The sequence below is a fragment of the Larus michahellis genome, chromosome 8 (genome assembly GCF_964199755.1).
Source record: "Larus michahellis chromosome 8, bLarMic1.1, whole genome shotgun sequence".
NCBI lineage: Eukaryota > Metazoa > Chordata > Aves > Charadriiformes > Laridae > Larus > Larus michahellis.
The window spans coordinates 25,077,901-25,100,098 of NC_133903.1; the positions used below are offsets into that span (position 1 = coordinate 25,077,901).

The 22,198-nt window shown below is 51.1% G+C and overlaps 1 protein-coding gene across 3 annotated transcripts in view; it reads left to right on the forward strand.

The window, feature by feature from the left end:
- The window catches only part of PBX1 (PBX homeobox 1), a 132,638-nt gene that overhangs the window by 98,093 nt on the left and 12,347 nt on the right, over positions 1-22,198 (forward strand). For 2 of the 3 annotated variants that reach the window (XM_074596467.1, XM_074596468.1), the window contains exons 3-6: positions 9,292-9,536; positions 12,432-12,622; positions 13,611-13,746; positions 17,375-17,534. In XM_074596467.1, the coding sequence (XP_074452568.1) occupies positions 9,292-9,536; positions 12,432-12,622; positions 13,611-13,746; positions 17,375-17,534 (732 nt within the window). Of the gene's footprint in view, positions 1-575; positions 723-9,291; positions 9,537-12,431; positions 12,623-13,610; positions 13,747-17,374; positions 17,535-22,198 lie in introns of those variants that run through there. The other variant, XM_074596469.1, reaches the window with a different exon arrangement.

Below are 22,198 nucleotides of genomic sequence, written 5' to 3' on the forward strand. Positions count from 1 at the left end.
CTTCTCAGTGCAATAGCAAAATCTGATTCTTTTGCCCCATGTTGCAATCTGGGGTTGGAAAAAATCCGAGACACCAAGAGGTGTGGGAAGGAGGCAGATGCATGGGTTTTGTGTTATCCTCCTCCCCTCCGCTGCCTGTAGTGCCAATTTACCCATCCCGGCCGCCAGCTTTTCTCTGCGGCAGATGCTGCTCCCCTGAGCCGGGCCAGCCTGTGGTCAATTAGCTGGTTTACCTCTTCTGCTTAAATCTGGCCCAGCGGCAGAGCAGCGCTGGATCTCACCCTGCTTGCCTTTATCTCCTTGCAGCCGCTGCTCCGAGCAGCCGGAGGTCGGTCCAGGTCCCCGTCCCCCTGCCCTCGGCAGGGGCTGGGGTGAGATGGAGGAGACTAGGATGGAGAAGGCCGGGTGGCCGCAGACAACCTCTCGCTTACCGCGCTGTCGGTGTGGCAGGAGAATTGGAGACGTGCTGGGTTTGCCTATGCAGATAAGGGATTGATTACGCTTCATAGCTGTAACTGGAGCCTGCTAATCCTGCCCTGCTTAAGAAGGGGAAAACTGCTTTGTGAGATAAACCAAGCGTGGGATTGCTCCAGCCCGCTTCACCAGCGCTCCCCAGCCTCAGCCTGCTTCGCAGCCAGACCGCGACCCTGGCCTGGGGACGAGGGGGTTGCTCAGCAGAACCCCCGGGCGGCCAAAATTTATCCGTGCTCTTCCGAGTGCCAGTAAGACGGGGGGTTGACCCCTCTGCGCCCGGAGTTTGGCTCTGGGGTGATGGGTTGTTGGCAGAGTGTTACTGGGGGGAAGTGGATTTGCTTAATTAGGTTGCGAGGTTTTGCTGCTCCATGGAACGTGGCAAAGGTGGACTTGAAGCCACTGTATCTGCGAGGAGAGGAGGTGGTTTGTCCACCGGTGGGGTGGTTTGGCTTTGGTTGGTTTTTTAATGTTTACAAGCACTTCCAGCTTGCTTTCTGCGACGGAACCGCCCGCCTCTGTTCAGGGATCTGCTCCTCGTGCAAGAGGTTCAGTCGCCTCTGGCTTCTGCGTACTACCTGCCCCCAGATTTCACATACGAAAATTACAGCTGGGAGTTTTGCTGCTGAAGCCGACGGGAGGCTGGTGGAGCCACCAACCTGCAGCGAAGCATCCACGAGCAGACACGGTTTGTCGCGTCAGGACTGCAAAGGGAAAAATAGGAGATACTTAAATTTGATCCGCGATGCTTCATTCGACCACAAAATAGCAATAACTGGACACGTGGGGATGGGGTCAGAAGTTTCCATACCCGGCTCGGTTACTAGCCCTGAGCTAAACTGGTCGTCAGGAGCAGGACGTGGGGAAGGACTGGAAAGACAAGTTCATCTGTGTTCATTCAGCTTCCCAGGGAGTCACATTTCTTGGGGAATCTGGTTCTCGGTAATCGCCGCAACATTGTGCCCTATTTTTGTGGAAAGGACTATTTCAGATCGTTTTCCAGTTTGGGGAGGGGAAATTTTTTTCCCCCAAAATGTGTTAGTGGTAATTTTCCAGACCTTTTGAGCATTTTGCTGCCAGATCCTCACTCGCTATGGCAACCCATTTGGCATTTGGGATGGGGTTAGGAGAAAACTGGTGCGGACTCTTTGCCAGCGCTATGAAATACGTGTCTCTCTTCTGCAGCTTCCGTGGCACATGCAAGCTGCATCTCCTGAAGTGATGGAGAGCTGCCGCTGGGAGCTGAGAAACTTTTTGGCATGTGATAAATTCCCCTCTTCCGTTCCCCACGCCCCGACATTATGGTTTGAGGGTAATTCAGACCTTTTTTTTTTTTTTTTTTTTTTTAATTCGGGTTGGATTCAGCAGCTAATTTGGACTCTTTTGCCCCAGGAAGATGGGAAATTAGTATTTTTTAAAGCAGTTTGGTTGTTTTCAAATTGACCCAAATTTTGATTTATAAAAAGAGGGAGGGGGAAGCTATAACATGAAACGGGAGGAGAAGACGGCATTTTTGATTCAGGAAGCATTTTTGGATTGATCTGAATTTGGGTTGCGATGCAAGTTCCCAAAACTGGTGGTGGGTGGGAGGGTGCTGGGGGAAGTGCCACCGTCCTGAATATCTGATGCTTCTGCTGTTGGTCGTGGCCTTGGCTGGGTCTCCAGCAGGGCTTGTTGGCTGCAGCTGGAGTTGGCCTTTGGGGCTGGATGAACCATTACTCTAAACTCTCTGTGGCTGTACACGTCTTATCACGATTTTGTGTGCTTATATGGACTGAACGAACACTTCTCCACCTTTCAAAGCATCTCTCACAGAATTGTTTAAGTGCTTTGTTTCCAAACAGCCCCGGTGGACATTCCTGTGTTGGCAGAGGAGGTTCATTTGCTGGGGTCCAGGGTGGTCCGGGGTCCAGGTACAAGCTTCTCTCTTTATTTGTTGCTGGGATTTTTGGTTTCTTTTATGGCTTTAGACTGTGAAAATTCCCGACAGAAATGGCCCATTGGTTTCACAGTGTTCCTCCTTTTCCTGGGAAATAAATAAATAAGAAGATGCACAAAAAGCCATTTTGCCAGCTGAAATTTTCCATGTCTCATCTCACGGCAGCCTGTTTTGGAAAATCTGAGCAAAATCTGTTCATCCAGTTGTAAGTTTTGGAAAGGTTGGAGTGAGGAGGGGAACTTTTCTGTCAATTGCAAGAGGAAAAAAAAAAACAAAACCCAACTTCTCTTAATTCCTGCTTCCTGGAAGGGTGTGTGCCAGTGTATTTGGAAATTCCAGCTTACATTTATCTTGGAAATAGGTATTTGTGTTTTGATGTTGATTTTCTCAGTGGCTTTATGTAAACATGGTGAATGTATCCAACCGAGGTATAAAAATCCCTGTGATTACTTAACGTTGAGGTGCTCTACCGTGGTTACTGAGATTGTTGGTCCCCATTTAACGCGGACACCGTAGGCTTTGCCGAGAAGGCATTTACGTTGCTGTCGTTCGCATGGACCCTTGAATGGGCAGTGCGAAGACGCAGCCAGAGGTGCTTTAGCATCCTCCACAAAGCTCTTGAGAGTTTCCGTATTCCTGCTGTGAACGTTCCTTCTGGACACCTTCTGGTCTTGAAGGTGACTTTGTGTTTAAAGATCCAAACCACTGGATTTCCCTTTGTGTCTGGGGTTTGCTGTTGCAGAAGAAAGTAGGCTGCAAATACACTTGCAAAGGAAAAAAAAGACCAGGAGTTTAGGTAGATGCGTGGGATCTGGGGGCTCTTCTGCACAGAGGTAGCTTGGGAAGAGCGACTGAAGCCCGTGCCGTCATGGATCAGCTGAGGAAGCAAGCGCCAACTCCCCTGAGTTGGTTGTGACTCCACGTATGAGTACGAGGAGGATGCAGACAGACAGCCGCAAGCCACTTAATGCGTAACTGCCCTCAAATATGAGGCAGATGGGAATATTTTTGTACCAGGTTCAGTGCTGTTGATCTTCAGCCTTCACAAATGTAGACTCAGGCTCCGGGGAATATTGAGATTGGCTTAAAAATAACATGATTAGTTACCAGTTTTGCTAGCAGGGGCATTTGCTGGCATCACGTCTGTCCCTCCGTTTGATGGCTGTTGTTTTAGACCTGGAGGTGTAAAAACATATGTTTAAAGAAAACCAGTGGGCTTGTGTGACTCCGGAAGCTCGGTCTCCACGAGCCTGAGCAAATATTGCAGATAGTGGTTAAATTGCAAAAGGTAGGAAGAAGGCTGATGTTTGGTGCGTGTTTCAAAGCCCGGCTGTGCGCTGCGGGGGTCTGTGCAGGAGTTTTGGGGGTCCCGCGGAGGAGCTGCTGTGCCTTCGTTGCCCAAATCCCCCCGCAGGGACACCCACCGGTCCAGGACAGGATTTGGGCAAGGCTTTATTCAGCCAATGCGCGGAGTGAGGTGGCAGATGAGTGCCTTGGTGGGGAAGGAGGCATTTCGCCCCACTTGTGGCTGTGTGAGAACAGCGAGAGCAGCCAGCCGTGCTCCACCAGCAGCATTTCCACTCTGAGCATCTCTGGTTTCCCCACGGGAAAGTCACACCAAAGACCAGCTCGCAGCCCGGCAGAGGAATCATCTGCCTCTCTTGAAACTCTGTTGTTGGATGGGTTGTTCCCCCCCCCCCAGTACATCTTAGGCACAGTGGAGGCAGGAAAGAAAACCCTTCTGAAAATCACAACCTAATTACTCCCATCTGCTCCGGCACTGCTTCCCATTTCTGCCTGCCAGGATGCTTGTCTCCAATGCTAAGTAGCACATTATTTTCGATAAGTTGCAATCATTTACTTGAAATCTCCTTCTCCTTTAAAATGTCCCCCTGGAAAGGCAATTCAGCAAGTTGGGAATGGGCAGAAACAACCATGAGAAAACCCATCCAGAAGCAGCCCAGCTCGGGCGGGAGGGCAGCGCTCCTCCCGTACTCGTGAAAACCACGCAGCAGGTCTCTTTTAAGGTGGGTTTGTTTGAACGTCCAGCTGCTGGGACCAGCCCTTCGCTGGTGGTGTCAGCAAACAGAGCTGTAGAGGAACGGCCAGCTCATGTAATTCACAGAATCACAGAATGGTAGGGGTTGGAAGGGACTTCTGGAGATCATCTAGTTGGAGGAGATCTTAACCAGGCGGTCACAGCAAATTTCGTAGGACTAGGGTTTTGACCACTGGAGTCAGACCAGAGAGTCAAGGAATGCTGGTCCTCTGCAGCAAAGCCCTCATGAGCGGCTGCGCCAGCTCTGGGGACCTCTTCGTTCATCATTGCAACCTGAGTTGGCTTTGTGTCATTTACTGTGTCTTCTTCCTCCAAGATGTCCCCATTGCATTCCTAGAGAGGCTGTTCCCAACTGCTCCACCTTGCTTTAGCTTCCTCCGGTGTCTACTGCTTGGCCATAGTCTCCTCCAGTGTCTTCTGCTTGATCTTCGGCTTTCACCCCAGGAGTCCTGGCTGTGTCTTAACTGACAATGAGCACACACACGTGCAGCAGCATCCAAGGGGGGACACGAGGATGAGAAATGGTGAGGAGTGCTGTACCATGGCAGCCTGTGTCTCCTTGTGAGTGGATATATCCCATGCTGGAGTCTGTCTGGGACAGGCCTCTGCTTCCCACACCTCTTCAACTTGTGGGCACTGCCCTTTCTAGAAGACAGGTAGAGCTTGGAGGTTTGAGCATCTTTTTCCACTGTCACTGCTGAGCCACAGTCTCCTGCTAAGCTGCTGCCATCACCCCCATCATGTCTGGTTGCCTTCATGATGGTGTTCCACCCATGTTGCCTGTGCACCTCTGATCTGGAGGGTTTGGAAGGGGTGGAGAGCAAAGAGTTGTTAAACTGAACTGGTTTGGGGTGGCCTTGGGGGAGGAGAGAGGTGGCTGTGTGCTTGGCTCCTCAGGTCTCTTTGGGAAAGTGCTCCTTTGGAGAGGATGGTAGCGTGGAGGACCAGGAGGAGCCTGTTACCCACCTTTGTGGATTTCTTAGGTGTCTTCACAGCCTCAGTCCATCCCCAGGGTGCAGTCCGTTTCGAAGGCATATGCCAGCACCATGTCTGGCATGTGCCATGGGCTGTTTCTCCTGGCCGTGCCCCCCACCTTGGCTGTACGTCACGCTGCGTGGCTGCCCACCAGGTGGAGGTACCATGCTGTGGGGGCAGAGACACAAGCGGGGTGCTGCCTGCCTGTCTCGTGTGAGCGTGGGGCTGGCTGCTCTGCAGGCGCTCATCAGAGATGCCCAGGATGGTGGGAATCATCTTGGACCATCTGAAAGCTTTGGCGACCTGATGCGGTTTCCATCCCGCGTCCCTGAATCGCAGGGCAGGCAAGGAGCTGGGGAGCTATTTTGAGCTTTGTCTCTTCGCCTGATTCTCTGAGGCCAGTCCCACTGCCGGGCCAGCCCAGGACTTGGACGATGTCCTCTGCAGAGCGTGGCTGTGATACCTCGCTCGGGAGGAAAAAGGAGCGAGCATGTGAGCTGGGAGCCATTTCCCAGCTGCTGGAACGGGTCGCCGTGACCCTGGTGGCGTTTGTGACCGGACCGCGGGCTGGTGGCTCGGCGGTCCCCAGCTGCTCCCGCTGCTGGCGTCGGTGACGGTGACCCTGCCACGGCCGCGAGCCGTTGGGCAGCCACGCTCCTCAGTTCCCCTCCACAGTCGCAGCGGGACAAGGCGTGTGGTTTGGCTTTGCTTTTAAAATAAATCTGTATATATATCTTCGCGTGTGTGGGAATATATATTTATATATAAAAATGCATTTTGAGGCAGCGGGGGACCTCGGCGAGGGCCGAGCACCCTCTAGCGGCATTTGCCACAGCTCCGGGGGCTGCCGAGCCAGCAGGAAAGCGGCCAAGGACGGAAAGTCTTGCATGAATTTTCCTCCCCCCAGTTGCCAGTCGCTATCTTTCTTTTTGTTCTTCCTTTTTTTTTTTTTTTTTTTTTTTTTTAATCCTCTTTTTAATTAGGAGCAGCAAATGGCGGGTCCTGGGGATGCCCAGGCCGGGGTGGGGGGGAGCGTGCCCGCAGCCCCTCAAAGCCGGACCACTGAGGATCGTTCTGCTTAATTTATTTTATTTTAATTTGGTAGGAAAGCCTGCAGCCTCCATCGGCAGCCCAGGCACCGCAGGTCGGGGGCTGCATCCCGTCACGGCGGGGGCATTTTGGAGGGTCGGAGCTGCCAAGGAGCCCAGCATCCCGGGCATCCTGGCAGGAGGCACTTTGGAGCCGGGGACAGCACCGGGGAAGATAAAAAAGGAGCTTTTAAATAATCATTTTGTCTTCTTCTCAGCTGATCGCAGCCTTCCAGGGATAAATAGGCAGCATCAGTTCTGCTTAGACACATTGTCCTTCCCATTTATTTATTCCCTAGCCTGCCTGGGAGCGGGCAGCCAAACCCAGGCCCCCTCCGCGTGGTCCCCGGCTGGGTGCGGGTCTCGGCTGCGGGGACGCGCGTCCATCCGTAGGATGCTCGGGATGCACACACCCAGCGGGTGCTGGTCCCTGCGTGTTGCACGGTAATAAAGCTCAGGGGTTATACAGCGCTTTTCATCGGGCAGCAGCTTTCTAAACATCAACTAATTAATCACTCATGCCTACCTGTCAGGTCAATGATTCCTGAGATTTTTAATCTAAAAATATTTCCCTTTTGAAATCCAGATGCACCTGTTTTGGCAACTCTGCTTTTGATTTGTTTATCTGAGGGTTTTTAATTTCATTTTATTTTTTTAACCTGTGTTGCCTTCCATTTGTGTTTGGGCTTTTGATGCGCTTTAATTTAGTGAGTTATTTTTTCCTGGAAGAACATGAATTTATTCTCTCTCTTTTTTTTTTTTTTTTTTTTTTTATCATAGCAAGTTTGTCTCTCGCCCGCAGCCTGTCACTTCCCTCTTCTCTTTTGAAGGATTTTGGCTACATTTACCTCTTGTTTCAGTTTATGGATTGCAGACCCCAAACCGTTTTCTTGATGGAGTCTGACCTCTCCCCTCGGGTTTATTTGCCGGTGAAGCGTGTGCCGTGGGAAGCCTCCCACGGTGGAGGGCGATGCCGGACCTGTCTCCTCGGGGCTCGGCAACTGGCACCCGGCTCCAAATTTGGCAGCGTGCCCCCATCCCTCTGTTTAGAAACGACCCTCCCTAGCGTGGGATTATTTATTATTCGCTCATTTTATTGGCAAATTGACTGTTGCCGGGCTTTTTTGCTTTCTTTTCTTTCCTCTCCCCCTGACCTTCCCACCTTTGTTGACAGCGAATGTTTTGATCACAAAACCGGCGATAAATGTTAAGAGTCCTGAAAAGAATGGTTTCAGTAGAGTTTGAGGCTTAAAAAAATCTCTTTCTAGTGTTCGCCAAAACCTCTCAACAAGGTCTTTTACTACGCTATTGTACGGAAAATAGCTAAATCCTTCTCTAACTTGGTTCAGAGTGAGGAAGAACGTAGGGGTTTCTTTTAGCTGCTCTGCTTTTACTTCTCATGGCCAAGTAATTTTAGACTTTTTTTTTTTTTTTTTTAAGTGATGGAGAAAATCACTTGCTCTTGTTTGCTCTCTTGATTCGGCGGGGTGGGGAGGTGTGTCAAATTCATCTCGGGTGTAAGCGGGCACGGCTTTATTAAAATCCACACAACATTACCCGTCTCCGAGGGTGTGCTCGGGGAGTGGGGGGGGTGTGTGTGTGTGTTTACAAAGTGCTTTGCGTTCCTGTGCCGCATGAGACGGGGAAATGCACTTTTGTTTCTCTTTAGGAAATGCCTTTTTGTGTTCGCTCATCGAGGATTTATTTGATTTATTTTATTTATTTGGCAGCTGTGCGCACCTGTCTATGTGCATGTGGGAAAGCTTGGGTTTGCTTCTGTGTTCAAACGCAGACCATGGCGGGGGGGGGACACGTGGGGCACCTCCGTCCTTCAGACCTGGGACGTGGCCCTTTCCCAAACCAGCCCAGCATGGTCGGGATGCTCCCATGCTCCCCTTCACAGCAGAAGGACTTTTACTCCAAGCAATCATTGAGGCAGGGAGTACAAAGAGGGGAGGAAAATTCTCTCCTTGGCAAGTCACTCCGGGAGGATTGATTTATTGTCACCCCTTTTCTTAGCATGGTTTAGGCTTCACTGGAACGACCGGATTGTTAAAAAAAACCTGGCGTTTTCCAAAGAATAAAATGCATTTTGTCCATTTCTTTTTTCGCTTATTTTTCCACTGGGTGGCTAAAAGCACAGCCTTGCAAGCCTTCTGCGTCTGTATTTAAAGATGGGGAAACTGAGGCACAGCCGGCTCCGGGCTCTGTACTTCTTCCTCTGCCATCTGGCGTTGATGGCTGATGCGAACGGTGCGGGATCAGGCCGTAAACGGTACGTTAGGTGACACGAGAGGGCCCCTGGGTGAGCTGAGGTCTGGGCTAGAGGCTCCCGACTTCCCATCCCGTGCAGTCGGGGTACAGTCCCTATCACTTCTGGCAGCAAGAATGGGTAAATTTGTCGGGTTTTTTGGTTGGCGGTGCTAGGAGTTTTGCTGCGTGTTTGAACGCAAAGCGTGGGTTTCTGGGTTACCTCTGCGGCGAGCTCACCGCCGGTTCTGCCCTACTTCTTCCCTGCGGGAATGAGGGGAAGAGGCAGGGAGGGGAGCAGGGAGCTGGAGAGCCTAGGAGCTGCGTGTGGAGACGAGCACTTGGAGCACCAGGATGCAGACAGCCTGGTGGGGTACCCTTGGGAAAGGAAGAAAAGCCCCGTTGATGGGGACTGAGCCCCACCGGTCCAAGTTGGGATGAGCATCCCCTTCCCCGAGTTAATCCTCCTCAGGACTCAGGCTTTCCTCTCCCTTTTGTGTCTTCTGCAGTGCTGAGCATCCGGGGGGCGCAGGAAGAGGAGCCCACGGACCCCCAGCTGATGCGGTTAGACAACATGCTCCTGGCCGAGGGGGTAGCGGGCCCCGAAAAAGGAGGGGGTTCAGCCGCCGCTGCCGCTGCCGCCGCCGCATCGGGAGGAGCTGGCTCCGACAACTCGGTGGAGCACTCCGACTACAGAGCCAAACTCTCCCAGATCCGGCAGATCTACCACACGGAGCTGGAGAAGTACGAGCAGGTAACAGGCTCCTTTGTGGCGGAAGGAAAGGGCTGCCCAGGGGTGGTGATAGTGGGATGGTGGGAGCAGGAGCTGGAGTGTCTAGGAGAGCCAGAGCGTCCGGGAGAGCCACCGTCCGGTTCCGGCACTGCAGCATGGATGTGCACAGCCTGGATCGCTACTGACATCTATTGTTAGGAGCGTGCGGGCAAACGCAAACTGTTGCTTGGTACTTGGAGTGAGAACATGCTTTTTGAGGATTGGGAGGATTGGGTTTTTGTGCTGGGATGTGGTGTGAGAATAGGCTTGGCACACGTTGCCCTTTCGATTCTCACTTTTCACTTCTCTCCGAATATCTTCTCAAAAATTGGCCCTGTGAAGGTGGAGTCCTCTTCGAGGTGCTGGCCTCAGTGCAGGCAGGTTTCCAAGCAAGGCTGGAATCAAAATCGTCCTCGAATATTTTTTCTGCTTGAAAAGTTCTTTTTCCAGAGGGAAAAAAAAAAAAAAAAAAAGTGGCTTTTTTCTTGAGGAAAATGATTCTTTAAAAAAAAAAAAAGAAAAGAAAAGCTATTTGGGTCATGAATGCAGCTATTGGTAACACTGACAATTGCATGAAAAGCTTCAGGGGCCAACGCTCAAAACTGGTTTCTTTCAAACGCTTCCAGATGTTTTGCAGACCTCTCTTTGCCGCCGCGTGGCTTACCCTTGCCATGAATGTGGTTTCTACCCCGAGGTTGTGGTTTATGGAGTGCGAGCAAGAAGGCATCCCCCACGGCTAGGCCCAGGCGGGGTTTCAGGTCTCTGGTTTAACGCCGTCTCTGCCGATGCCGTGGGGCTGTGAGTGGCCACTGGTGCGGGGGTCTGTATGGGCAAGCCAGCCTGGTTCCCATTTTACCCGGCTAACTGGTTGTGTGGTGGGGCTAGGGGATGTCTCGCCCCTTCCAGTGCCATGTTGGCCAAGCTGAGGCTGCTGGGTGGCATCTTCAGACCTACACCTGGGGCTAACGTGGAGCTACCTTAGATGTTTGCCCCTTGGTTGGAGCTGGAGTCAGGGTGGCCAAGCAGGGCTCTGGTGTTGGAGAAGCCAAGCGTGGTCATGCCATGAAAGACATTTTGGCAGAGCATTAAAGGAGGAGGGGGGGCAGGGCCCAGGGAGCAGGCATGGGGCGGGTTGGAAGGATGACCTTTGGTGGCTGTCCTCCGCCATCTCACGTGGGTAGGAGTGGAAACCATGTCAGGGCTCATCTTTCAGCCCCTAGGCTGAGGACAGAGAGAGAAGACCCCATGTCCTCTGCGAACCAAGTCCAAGGAGAGACCCTTGGCACAGCCAGGGACAGGCTTCAGGGAAGGACCTTTTGCTCCTTCCTCCCCTTGGGCAGGAGTTTTATTTGTTTGCTTTTCTGATTTTGCTTCTGCGTCATTTTTGCTCCCCAAAGGGACACAGAGGTGAGAGCAGCCTTTGCCCCAGCCCCGTGGGGTGAGACGGGCCACATCTTTCCTTCTCACAATGCATGGACGGGGTTGGTTTTGCCACCGAGTTGCGTTGCAAATGGCTGTGCCGGTCCCCATCTCTGGTATCATCACGCACAGTCCTGCAAAACCGGGATTCAGGTTTTCTCAGCCTCCACCCCCCTCTTGCCAGTCCCATTTTTGGTGGCCGGGGGAGCTCAGCACCTGACTTCTCACGGCGTCTGGCTGCTGCTGTGACAGCACGGCACTCGCTTGCAATTTTGCCTTTAATGCTCTTTATTTCACGCCAAGAGGAGACGAGCTGAAAGCGCTTGGGTGTCTGGGAGCAAAGAGGCACCCGGCTGAGAGCTCTCGTAGCCGGTGCTCACCCCGGGAGATGGGAGCTGTCAGCTGGAGCTGGTGATGGGCAGTTAGAGGGACTCTGCTGGCCTCTGGGATGTCTCCTTGTTAGGTCTGAGCTGTGGGGTGGGATATATAAAGTCAAGTCCACGTCCCCAGTCCACAAAATCTGTGTTTCTTTCCCCTGCCAGCCCCCTTTTTCCCCACCATGGGGTGGGAACTGGGGACGCTGTCCCCAGGGCACCTGCCCGTGTCCCAGGAGCACCGAAGGCTTCTCGAGCCATCAGTGTCCGAGTGTCAGCCTGGCTTTCAGGGCTTGGTTCTGGGAATGGGAGGGTCCTGTCATGTCTGCGAGATGCTTGTGAGGATGGAGGAGAGGGCAACGAAGTGGCCTTCATCCGGCCTCAAAATCCCTCACTTGTCCCCCCGACTCCCCCCGCTGCCCTGTCCTCACGGCGTGGGGACAGCAGGAGCAGCCAGACGGTGCTGTGCCAGCAGCAAACTAATTGAGATTGTTACCTGCTTGCCCTTACTTGTCAGGGTTCCTGCCTCACTCAAGCTTTAAGTATTATTGTTATTTATTTCTTATCTGACGTGCTAAGAGCGCAGAGCAGGGCCGTGTCTCTCTGGGAGCTGCTCCTGTGGAGCACAAGGGGCTCCGCAGGACACGTGGTGCTGGGGTCTAGCTGGGGCAGCGGGAGGAGGGACAGCGGGTCAAAAGGTTCATGGTCCTCTACAGATACATCTGTAGCTCCTCCAGTCCCATCCAGAAAAACAGTGGCTGGGACTTCTTCAATGCTTTTCATGAGTCCTAGGGCTTCATGTGCCCCAGCTCCATCCGTGATCCCTGAGAGCAAAGAAATTGGCTCCTGCCTTTCTCAACATGTTTGTTGGGAGTCTCTCATGCCTTTTGCTTGGCAGGTGAGAGAAATTCATCTCTGCCTTGAAATCCAGCACACTCTTGCTCTGGGTCTGCCCTAAAAAGCCCCAGCCATTGAGGCCTGCACTTGGATCTCCTTCCTTACCAGTGTTACCTCCGTACTGTCCTTGACGCGGTCGAATGACCTTCCGATCCTGGGGTTTCTTTTGCTTTTCTTGCCATCCCAGGCATGCAACGAATTCACCACCCATGTGATGAACCTGCTGCGTGAGCAGAGCCGGACCCGACCTATCTCACCAAAGGAGATAGAGCGGATGGTGAGCATCATCCACCGCAAGTTCAGCTCCATCCAGATGCAGTTGAAGCAAAGCACGTGTGAAGCCGTCATGATCTTGCGCTCCCGATTTCTGGATGCACGGTGAGTTCACCCCACCGAACCTTTCTCCCCACCCTCCGCGCAGTATTGTTCGGGCCTGGGAGAGGTGTTCTGAGGTTCTGGAGTGAATTCAGGTCTGTCTGAAGGGCCACGTCTTTTGGTCTTGAGCTGCAGAGGCTATTTACCTTCCTTATCCTTTAGTTGTCTGTAGCTCAGCAGGGGAGGGGACAGGAGTTGAAGACATCCCGCCTCTGTCTCAGGGAGGTTGCCAGCTGTACCTTGAGAATTGCGCATCCTGGTTTTGCTGTGGCAGAAGGAAATTCTGTGGCATATTCTGACAAACCTCTGTGGTGAAAATGTGCACATCAGTTAGGGATGAAAGTTAATCCTCCAGCCCATCCTGTCCCCCCTAGGTTCCTATTCTTTTCCTTCCGTTCCCATTGTCACAGATTTTCGATTTGCTGTAAAATTATTTCACTCCCTGAGCTGGTTACGTGCGGGCTGTGGCTTGGGCTGCAGCATTGGGTGGGGAGGAGAGGCAGCTCCGCTTGGGGTACGAGGGAAGAGGGAGATGACAGATATCGCCCAGCTGTAAATGGAACAGCCTTCCCCAAGGCTGTATCTAGCGCTGCTTTCTCAGAACGGAGCTTTGCAGAGTAGCGATGATGTCTTTGGCCAGTGCAGCCAGGTGTCGGGAGTCACCTTCCCAGGTGGAGGACCTGGGCTCCAGTTTTAAGATTCTTCTGTGAGCTGGAGGATACAGTGATGATTTGAGACGGAGACGTACTTGCTTTGGAAGGTGCTGAGAGAGCAGTCACCAGGTGCTGAGAGAGGAGTCACCAGCGAGGCGCAGATAAGAAGCTTCCTGGCCATGAGTCTGTTGCACTCCATGCTCCGAGGAGCAGGGGAAGGCGGGAGGGAAGTGGGGAAAGTCAGATTATCTAAAATGGCATTCCATTCCTTTTTCTGCATCCCTGGCGCTGATTCCCCTTCCTTTTCCTCCTATCTCCCCTTCTTTCTTCATGCGAAGGCGGAAGAGACGAAACTTCAACAAGCAGGCTACGGAAATCCTGAATGAGTATTTCTATTCCCATCTCAGCAACCCTTACCCCAGTGAGGAAGCCAAAGAAGAGCTAGCCAAGAAATGCGGCATCACAGTCTCACAGGTGAGAGAGCTCAGAAATAACAGCAAAGGCAGCTGCCTTAGCGTGGTGAAGGGCGCTCCGGGCCTCAGTCAAGTCAGTCGTGTCCCAGCGTTGAGCATTTAATCACTAAATGAGTTTAGCGCAAGTTAGCGTAAGTGGATGGGAGAGCAAGTGGCAGACGTGCAGATTGAAGCCATGGGTGGAAAGGGAGAGTTTGGGAGAGGATTTAGAAGGGATGAAGACTGCGTGGAGCAATGGCTCTGTGCGCAGCCGAGGTGTTAACAGCACAGAAATGATGCGACATGACCTACAGAGGCAAAGCCTTCTCTTCAAGGAGTTAGTGCTGAGCTGGTTTACAAGAAGAGCCCGCTTGAGCTGAAGGTCCATTCTTCAAGCCAAGGGATTGGAACGCAGGAGGAAGAGCTGTGCAGATTTTGCTCCATCAGGTAGAAAGGACAAGGTCCTGGTGGGAAGGGTTTGGGTCAGACAGGCTAGTGGTGATAGTTTGTGCTCAAGGAGAGTGGGCTTTCTCAGGGCCGTTTCTCTCTGTCATTACTCTTGTGGTGCGGAACATGACACCTACCTGACTTGCTTATCCCTCAAAGAAAGGTGGTCAATAAAGACAAATTTAATTATTTCCATACATTCGAGGCAGCCATCTAGTTCCTGGAGTCTGTAGCTATGACCTGGGAGCTGCTGGGACTTGTGAGAAGTGCAGTCAGCCCTCGAAGTGTTCAACCGTACATTGCTCAGGCCTGGCCTTCTTTATTTCCTTTCTTTTTGGAGCAAGCTGGGTGATTGAAAGCCAGTCTATATGGCCTCTGGTAGTCTTGTCCTTGTGTGAGCTTAGCGCTCCCTCCAGGCTCCCATTGCGTTCCCCATCTTGGGCCGCTTCCCAGCCCCAGGCGCATGCCTGTTCGTCGCTTGAGTAAACTGAAGACAGCAGTAGCATCTGGTGTCCTTGTGAGAGCGTGTCTGCCTTCAGCAGGAGCAACAGCAGCCAAGGGTAGGTGTCGTCCCCGTGTTGAATGCCTGCTGAGTGACTCCGATTGCATCCCCTGGGTCAGAAGACCCAAACATCGATTCTGCCCAGTTACCTACCAGAGACTGCACATATTGGCTTAAGTAAAACTGCAGCTGTCCTGATGCTTCCCCTCTCACTTCTAATTCATCTGTTCACACTTACAGCTTTTCCCTCGCAAAGAGAAAATGCCCAGGAGAAATGCTGCACTTAAGATATTTTATTGACTGTGCTGTATCCAGGCTGCTTTGTGCCTGATTCCAGGATCTCCCTCCCTTCTTTGTCCAAAGAAGGGAGAAACAAACACGCATCCAAGTCTCTCTTTTTGGTGAGGCTAAGTGGGAACATGGGACAGCATGAATCTGTGCAAGTCATGAGTGGAGTTCACCTGAACTCAAAGGCTGACCGGGGTAGGCAGGTTCTTTGCTTCGCAACTTTTGAGCTGTGGATCGATTGTGGTGGCTGTTTATCCTGATTTCCTTCCCTGTGGCACTGACCCACCGGCTCCAGCATTTGAAGCCAGAAGAGCTGCTGTAGAGAGATGGCCAAGTGAGAAGATCACAAAGGAACACGTCATTAATGAGAAAGCCAGACCGAGAAGTGGAATAGAGCTCCTGGTGTCATTGAAATGTTCGCTCCCAGATCTGGGTTGGGTGCTGATCTGAATTACTACCTTTTGCCTCCCAGGAGTCTCGGCAGGTTACGTTTTCTGTTTCCTGTTTGCAGCAGCGCAGGATTGGACACCTGCAGTTCAGTAGCAAGTAAATTGGTGGATGAAGCCCCTTCCGTGTAGAAGTTGCTGAACGCTCTAGGAGTGCTGCAGATAGAAAGCGTCGTAGGAGTAAAAGCTTTCAGTTATCAACACCCAAGCCAAAGCAATTCTCTAAGATGAGGAGAAAATCATGAGCTTCCCAGGATGAAAATCCAGTGTTGTCTTCTGTGTCTCGGCGCTTGGGCAGTCCATTTAGAAGAGGGAGCGCTGATGTACTTGCTCACCAGCAAGCAGAGGGAGAATGTCCTTGGAGTCCCACAAGAGAGGTTGATCTGCTAGCTCAACATTGCAGCTCCAAGCAATCCTGGGAGTGTTGGAGCTCTTCGGGGAGAGTTGCAGCATCCGCTGGCATTTGCCCATCCTCTTCATCCCGATGAGCTTTCTCAAACAAGGTCAGTAGCTGCTGGAAGTTGTTCTCTGCCTATAGACCTGCACGTAGGAAGACATTCCCCTGATTCTCTTCAGTGTTGTCAAAGAAGAAGCTGAGAGCTGCTTCCCAAATTCTAGGCTGAATATTTCCTACGTCTTCTCTGAAATCGTTTGCTGCGACAGAGTGCCCGCAAGTGAAGAATTTTATCATCAGCAGGGTACTGAGCGGGATTTTGTGAACGCTGGGTTCATGGTTGGTACCCTGACATTTTCCCCGGAGAAGCAGCTCTGGCTGGATATCACAGACTTCAGAGTTTCCTATTGCTGTGCTGAACCTCTGATAGGCAAACTTTGGGGTGTTTATCCAGACACCTGGCAGGTTGTCCAAGCAACATTTCTTTCAAGCATTCCATTCGTACTACTGATGCCAGGGTATCACCCTGACGGTTTGCGAGGGTCACCTTCTCGGATCTCCCCTTGGAGCTTTCTGAGGCTCAGGCATTGCGCTGCTGTGGGCACATGGAAGCAGCTTTCACCGGGACTGGCACGAGCAGAGCTGCACCACGTCATTCTGCTTTCAGATCCGGCCCATCATTTTCAGCCACCCTTGTGATTTCTGAAGAAGTTCAGCTTGCTTCTTTATTATTTTTTTTTAAAGAAATCCACTCACCTCATTCAACACACTTCTAGGCACTTGGACGCAACAGACCCATAGTGGTCTCTTGGCAAACACAATGGAAACACCTTCTCCCCCTTTCCAAAGGATACGCTTGTTCCCTGCGACCAAAGTTACATCTTACGATGAGCCCCGTGCTGCCTCTCCGGCCTTCCGCTGAAGCTCCCGGGCTAGGTAGTGGCTCATGCTAAACCATACAAAGCCAAGTTTGGATGGATGCCGAGCATCCGCTTCTGGCCTTTTGCACTGATTTCACTCAGGAGGATCAAAAACAGAGCTTCAGTGATAGCAAGGCAATTTTGTTTGTCAGCCAGGCCTGAGTAAATTCGTTGGGTTTTCTCCCTGAAAGCCACACTGGCTTCTCCGAAGGGAGGAGAAAGGGCAGCTGGGAATCAGGGCATCCGTCCCTGTCAAAGCGACACCAAAGAGGAGGCCAATAAGAAGTTCCAAAATGACACATAGTCATTTTCAGATTGTGCAATTTCAAGAGTCGTTTGACTTTCTCCGTTTTTTTTTAAACCCATCTGATATTTTTGTGGGGTGGGTCTAGGGGTTCCCTTAGTGAACGTCCCAACCGTAGAGGAACACGATGCATCCGCACAAACACGACCCTCCCAAGGGGGTCCCACCACCTTTCCTGGGCTTGGTGTGGCACCCGGGGGTAGAAGGTGCTGCCTTCCACAGCCAGGAGGATGGGGTGGGGGGGAAGGAAAATGCACTGCTTCACCTGAACTAATCCACCCTCCTCACCCAGCCGCACTTGCCAGAGCTGAAACGTTAACGTCTTTGTCTTCTCTTAAACTCACTCTAGGTATCAAACTGGTTTGGAAATAAGAGAATCCGGTACAAGAAGAACATAGGTAAATTTCAAGAGGAAGCCAATATTTATGCTGCCAAAACGGCTGTCACGGCTACCAATGTGTCAGCCCATGGAAGCCAGGCTAACTCACCCTCAACTCCCAATTCAGCTGGTTAGTTTTTTGGGTTTTTTTTTTTATTTTGGGTCATTAGTGTTCGTTTTTTCGTTCGTTTCCTCCCCTTCCTCTAATCTCTCTCTTGTTTTCTCCTTTTGGTTATTTCACTTTATTTTTTTTCTGATTTCGGTTGTCTCACTTTTGTGGTCTTTATAAAAAAAAAAAAGAGATGGGTTTGGTTTTGGGGGTTGTTTTGTCGGGGTACTTTATTTTCTTTACTTTTTTTCCCCCTCTTTTCTCTCTTCTTTTCTCTTTTTTTTTTTCCTCTTCCCCTTCCCTGTTCTGTTTTTTGTTGGAAAAATGATGTGATCAGACCTTGTGACTGACGGTGCCGCGTGGGGTGTTACGTGCATGGATGGTAAACACAAAACCAGAAAAATTATCTGAAAAAAAGATTGCTGGGATTGCTTGCACTTCAGGGGGAGAAAAAAAAAAAAAAAAAAAAGAAGAAAAAAAAGTCCGTGCATTATGGTTGTTTCACTGGGGCTGAAAGCATGAGTGGTCCTAATGGATAAGCCCCACGATTTCTGGGATGCCCTAACTCATGCCATTTTGCGGGTTGTTTTGAGTAGATTTTTATCCTTTGATTTTCTTTCTGTTGTGGTTACCTTTGATTGCTTACGTGATGGTGTCTGGATCACCTGCAAGAGTGTGCCCTGTGTGAATTTTATTTTCCCTTTGTGTCAGCGCGATCCAGGGAAATCCATGGGTCGTTCCCTTCCCTTCCCTTTCCCCCTTTCCTTCCCATTTGCTGTGGTTTCCATTTGTTTGTTTTGAGGGTCAAAGGCACAGAGCGCTTTGCCCAGATTTCAACTCCTCTGCTAGAGAACGATGCTTAGTTCATGCGTGGTGCCTGCCAGGAGGACGACCCACCCAAAAATGATGCCAGGCTGCCGTCAGCTGGCTGTGCTCTGCTCCCAAGAGTGATGGAAAATTGGGATTTGTTTAAAAAGAGGGGGGAAAAAGTGAACTTCGTGGGTGCCATGTGCTTCGTTATCCATGAAAATACCTGTGTGCCTGTTTTCTTTTTAGGGGTGGGAGGGAGAGTGGGAATGTGTCACTCTCGTGCCTTTGAGCTCGGTGTCTGCTCATGGTACCCTCTCACTGGGGCATGGTGCTTGCTGTTATCGGGTAGGCTACTAAGAGGAAGGAAACGGTGGGGAAGCAAAGAGGGTGGTGGGCAGCAGGAGGAGCTGGAGGTTAAGTAGGCCACCAGCGGTACACCATTCAAATGCTGGTTGCTATCAGGACATGCTTCTATAGTGAGCGCAACCCTGCCTGTGACAGGTATCAGAGGAATCGCACCCCAGAAGTACCCCCAGATCTGGAGGATTTGAGTGGAAAGTGGGAGAGCCAGGGGTCAAACAAGGGGAGAAACCAGTGGCGTGGGTCTCTGGCTCCCAAACCAGCCACACAGCGGGAAGGCAAAGGCAGTCCATTACCCACGAGCTAACATGGTAAGCAGTGGTTGATCGCTCTGCGCTAGGGAGCTCATCCCCACCTTGCAGGGACTCATGTGGGTGGCTTGCAGAGACGCAGAAGGCTTATTCAGTTGGGCAGTGGAGAGAAGTCCCTACACGCAACCCTTTAATTATCAGGGGACCTGATACATGCTAGGGATCTAGAGAGCCGCCTACATGTTGCAGCTTTTGGTTGCAGGTCAAAGTTAATGCTTGGAGACCTCTCTCCCACCTCCTCTTCTCCCAGGGCTGCCTGCAACCGAGCAGTGCCGCCTGCTCTGGCTTGTCTGAGGTGCTCAGGGCTCAGGTGGATGTGGCAGAGTTCTGCAGGGACAGTCGGTTTTCAGGAATTTTGTTTGATTTCTTCCTTTTTGTTGGTGGTTTTTTTCCCCCCTCTTTTCCTTCCGTTGTTTTAACTGCTGAAGATTTAGCTGCATTTTTTAAAATGTCATCCATTGCAAACTGCTCACTCAAAATACCTGGTCAGGTGGAGCCTCTTGCCGTTAAAACCCCCCTGTAAAAAAGGTTGGACAACAGAGAGCAGAATTGCCTGTGTTGAGGGAGATACCGACTGCCTTGATGCTGTCTTGCGGTCCTCATCAGCTTGGACTGAGGTGACACAGCTTTCCTTCTTTTCCTCTTTCTTGAACTGCAGTCGGATCCAAAGATCTGGAATAGCAAGGAAATAGCCTCAAATTACTTAAACAGGTTTGGATTTGACCCGCACGGTAGTGGAATAGGCATTTCCCCAGTGCCTGCCCAGTTCAATAGTGCTCCAGCGCGAGGCTGCTTCTTTGCCTTCCCCACAGGCAGTAACACGGCTCTTTTAAAGATAAATGGGCTGGTACCCTGCAGTAAACAGCTAAGATAATCCCTGGATAACACTACGCTTTCAAGGAAGGACAAACAGTCTTGTTATTAACGCGTAGGACTTGAGCTCCTGGGTCCTCTTTCTGACTCACTTGTCTGCGCTCCAGCAACATCGACCTCTTTTCATGTGCCTAATGTGGCGGTGGATCTAAAGCAGCATGTCAGTGTGAGGGTAGCTGGTGGGCCATTGAGATCCTTCTGCTAGAAGCAAAGTGTTTCTAACCTGGCCCAGATCCCGCCACCCTCCCGGTGCGCTGCAGCGGTGGCAGAGCAGCAGGGAAGCCCCATCGCTGGCACCGCAGTAGTCTCTGGGTCAGCTTGCAGAAATGGTGGGTTTTGATGTCCTTGTAGTCCTCCCCTGAGAAGACAACTGGAAGGGCCTCGGGATTTTATCTCCAACAGTAGCATCCCAAGTTGAGATATCCCCAGCTGAGCCATGTGGACATAGCAGCTCAATCAAACATCTCTGCATTGTCACATTGTAGGGCAGGGGCACGGCCTGAGGACATCTGAAGTTGTGTGACCTCCCCTGCTTCAAGTTGTCCTGGAGGTGCTCACAGCAAGAAGCACACCTGTACACACTAGGTCTGAAATAACCTGCCTGTGAAAGATTTGGAGGGTGGTGTCAAGGGCCATGAGCCACCCGGATGTGCTGAATTGCCCTGAGGAGCATCAATGTGGACGAAGAGATAAAGGACTAAGATGGATGATGCCTCTCCTTTTATACTGTGGACTTTTTTTCTGGTTTTAGATCATTGGCTGAGACTTTGGTGAGGAAGGAGCCTGAAAAAAAGCTGGATTTGCAGGGAATTCTTAGGAGCTTCTGGTTTAAATGCATGGTAGGGCATGTGGAAGGAAAGAGAGTAGGCAGAGGACAGGTCATGAGAAGAAAGCGACCGGCAGTGTAGTCCCTGGAGGGCAATGATGTTGGAAGAGGAGGTGGAACTGGATGTGATGGGACCTGGGACAGGAGCTAAATTCATTTCTGCTGTGGCTACGCAGGCCCATCTGTTGCCCATGTTACCGGAGATCGGTGAATGGCTACAGTCAGTCAAAGAGATTGGCCACACATTGACAAGGGCAAGGATTGCATCTGTCTAGCCATCTGGCACGTTCAAAGCAGGGTCCCCCATCCTCAGTCACCCAGGCCTGAATGTCAAACACCTTTTCATCCTGAATACGCGCAGTTGGGCTTATATCAGCCAGATGTTCGAATAAGCTGAGATGTCTGGCTCATTTGGGCTAACAACTCCCCATCCTCGCTTTGATTGCATGGACAATCTCAGCACAAAAACCACATGGCAAATGAAAGCTCTTTTATGCGGACAGACCCTTTTGCCAACCAGAGTCCTCAAGGGCCACACACAGGTGATGACATCCAGTGAAATCTTCCATGCAGAGCAGCCAAAATTGACCTGAACTGTGGTTTTTCCCTGCTCACCCTTTTGCTCTGTAAAAATCTATTTGCTGAGGTGCTGATGGAGGGGATCGTGCTGTCTGGAAATGTACTTCATCAGGTACGGGCCTGACTGTTGTATCTTCTCTCCTTTGCCTTCCTCCATTTGTGACAATCACTTGTCCAGAGCGCAGCGCTGGAGAGGATTCTGCTTCAGCAGAGAGGCTGTTCTGATCATGGTCTTACTGTCTTGAGTGTTGGTTGGCAAGTGAAAAAGAACAAAGGTCTTGCTGGGTCATCCCAGGCTTTTACACATATCAAGCTCGGCGGCTTTGTCCAGCTGAGGAGCTACGTGGTCCATCAAGTTGCTTCCCTCATCTTTGGCCATGGTAGAAACACGAGGAAAAGTTACAGGGCAGGTAAATTCTGTGCTTTCAATGGATATATGTCATTGCCGTTGACTTCAATTAGGAGTCTTGTATATACGGCCAAAGTCAGCTTCAGTGGTTGAGTATGCTGGATCTCTGTCTCCTTGGTGGCAGGGGGTGAGGCGCAGCAAATGAGGATGGCTAGATTTCAACTCCAGTGAACACCATTACCATGTTTGAATTGTCAGATACTTTAGAGAAAAGGACTTGTGAGAGGTCCTGGAAAATTTGAGGTGGAGACATTAGAAAAGACATTAGAGAAGCTGGAGAAGAAGCTCTCTGAAGAGCCAGAGAAGAGGTGCAAGAAATACCAGCAGTCAAGCTTGTGAAGATTTTTGAATTGGAGGCAAACTTGAGGTGGATTTTGCTTATCAGAAGTCTTAGAGGTGGAAGTGATCTCTTTGTGGGCATTGTTTTGATGTAGGCTTTCACCTAGTGGCAAGATCTGAGTGCCGTAGCTTGTTTGAACATTTCCACCACTCTTTCCGAAGCTGATGATGCCCTGAT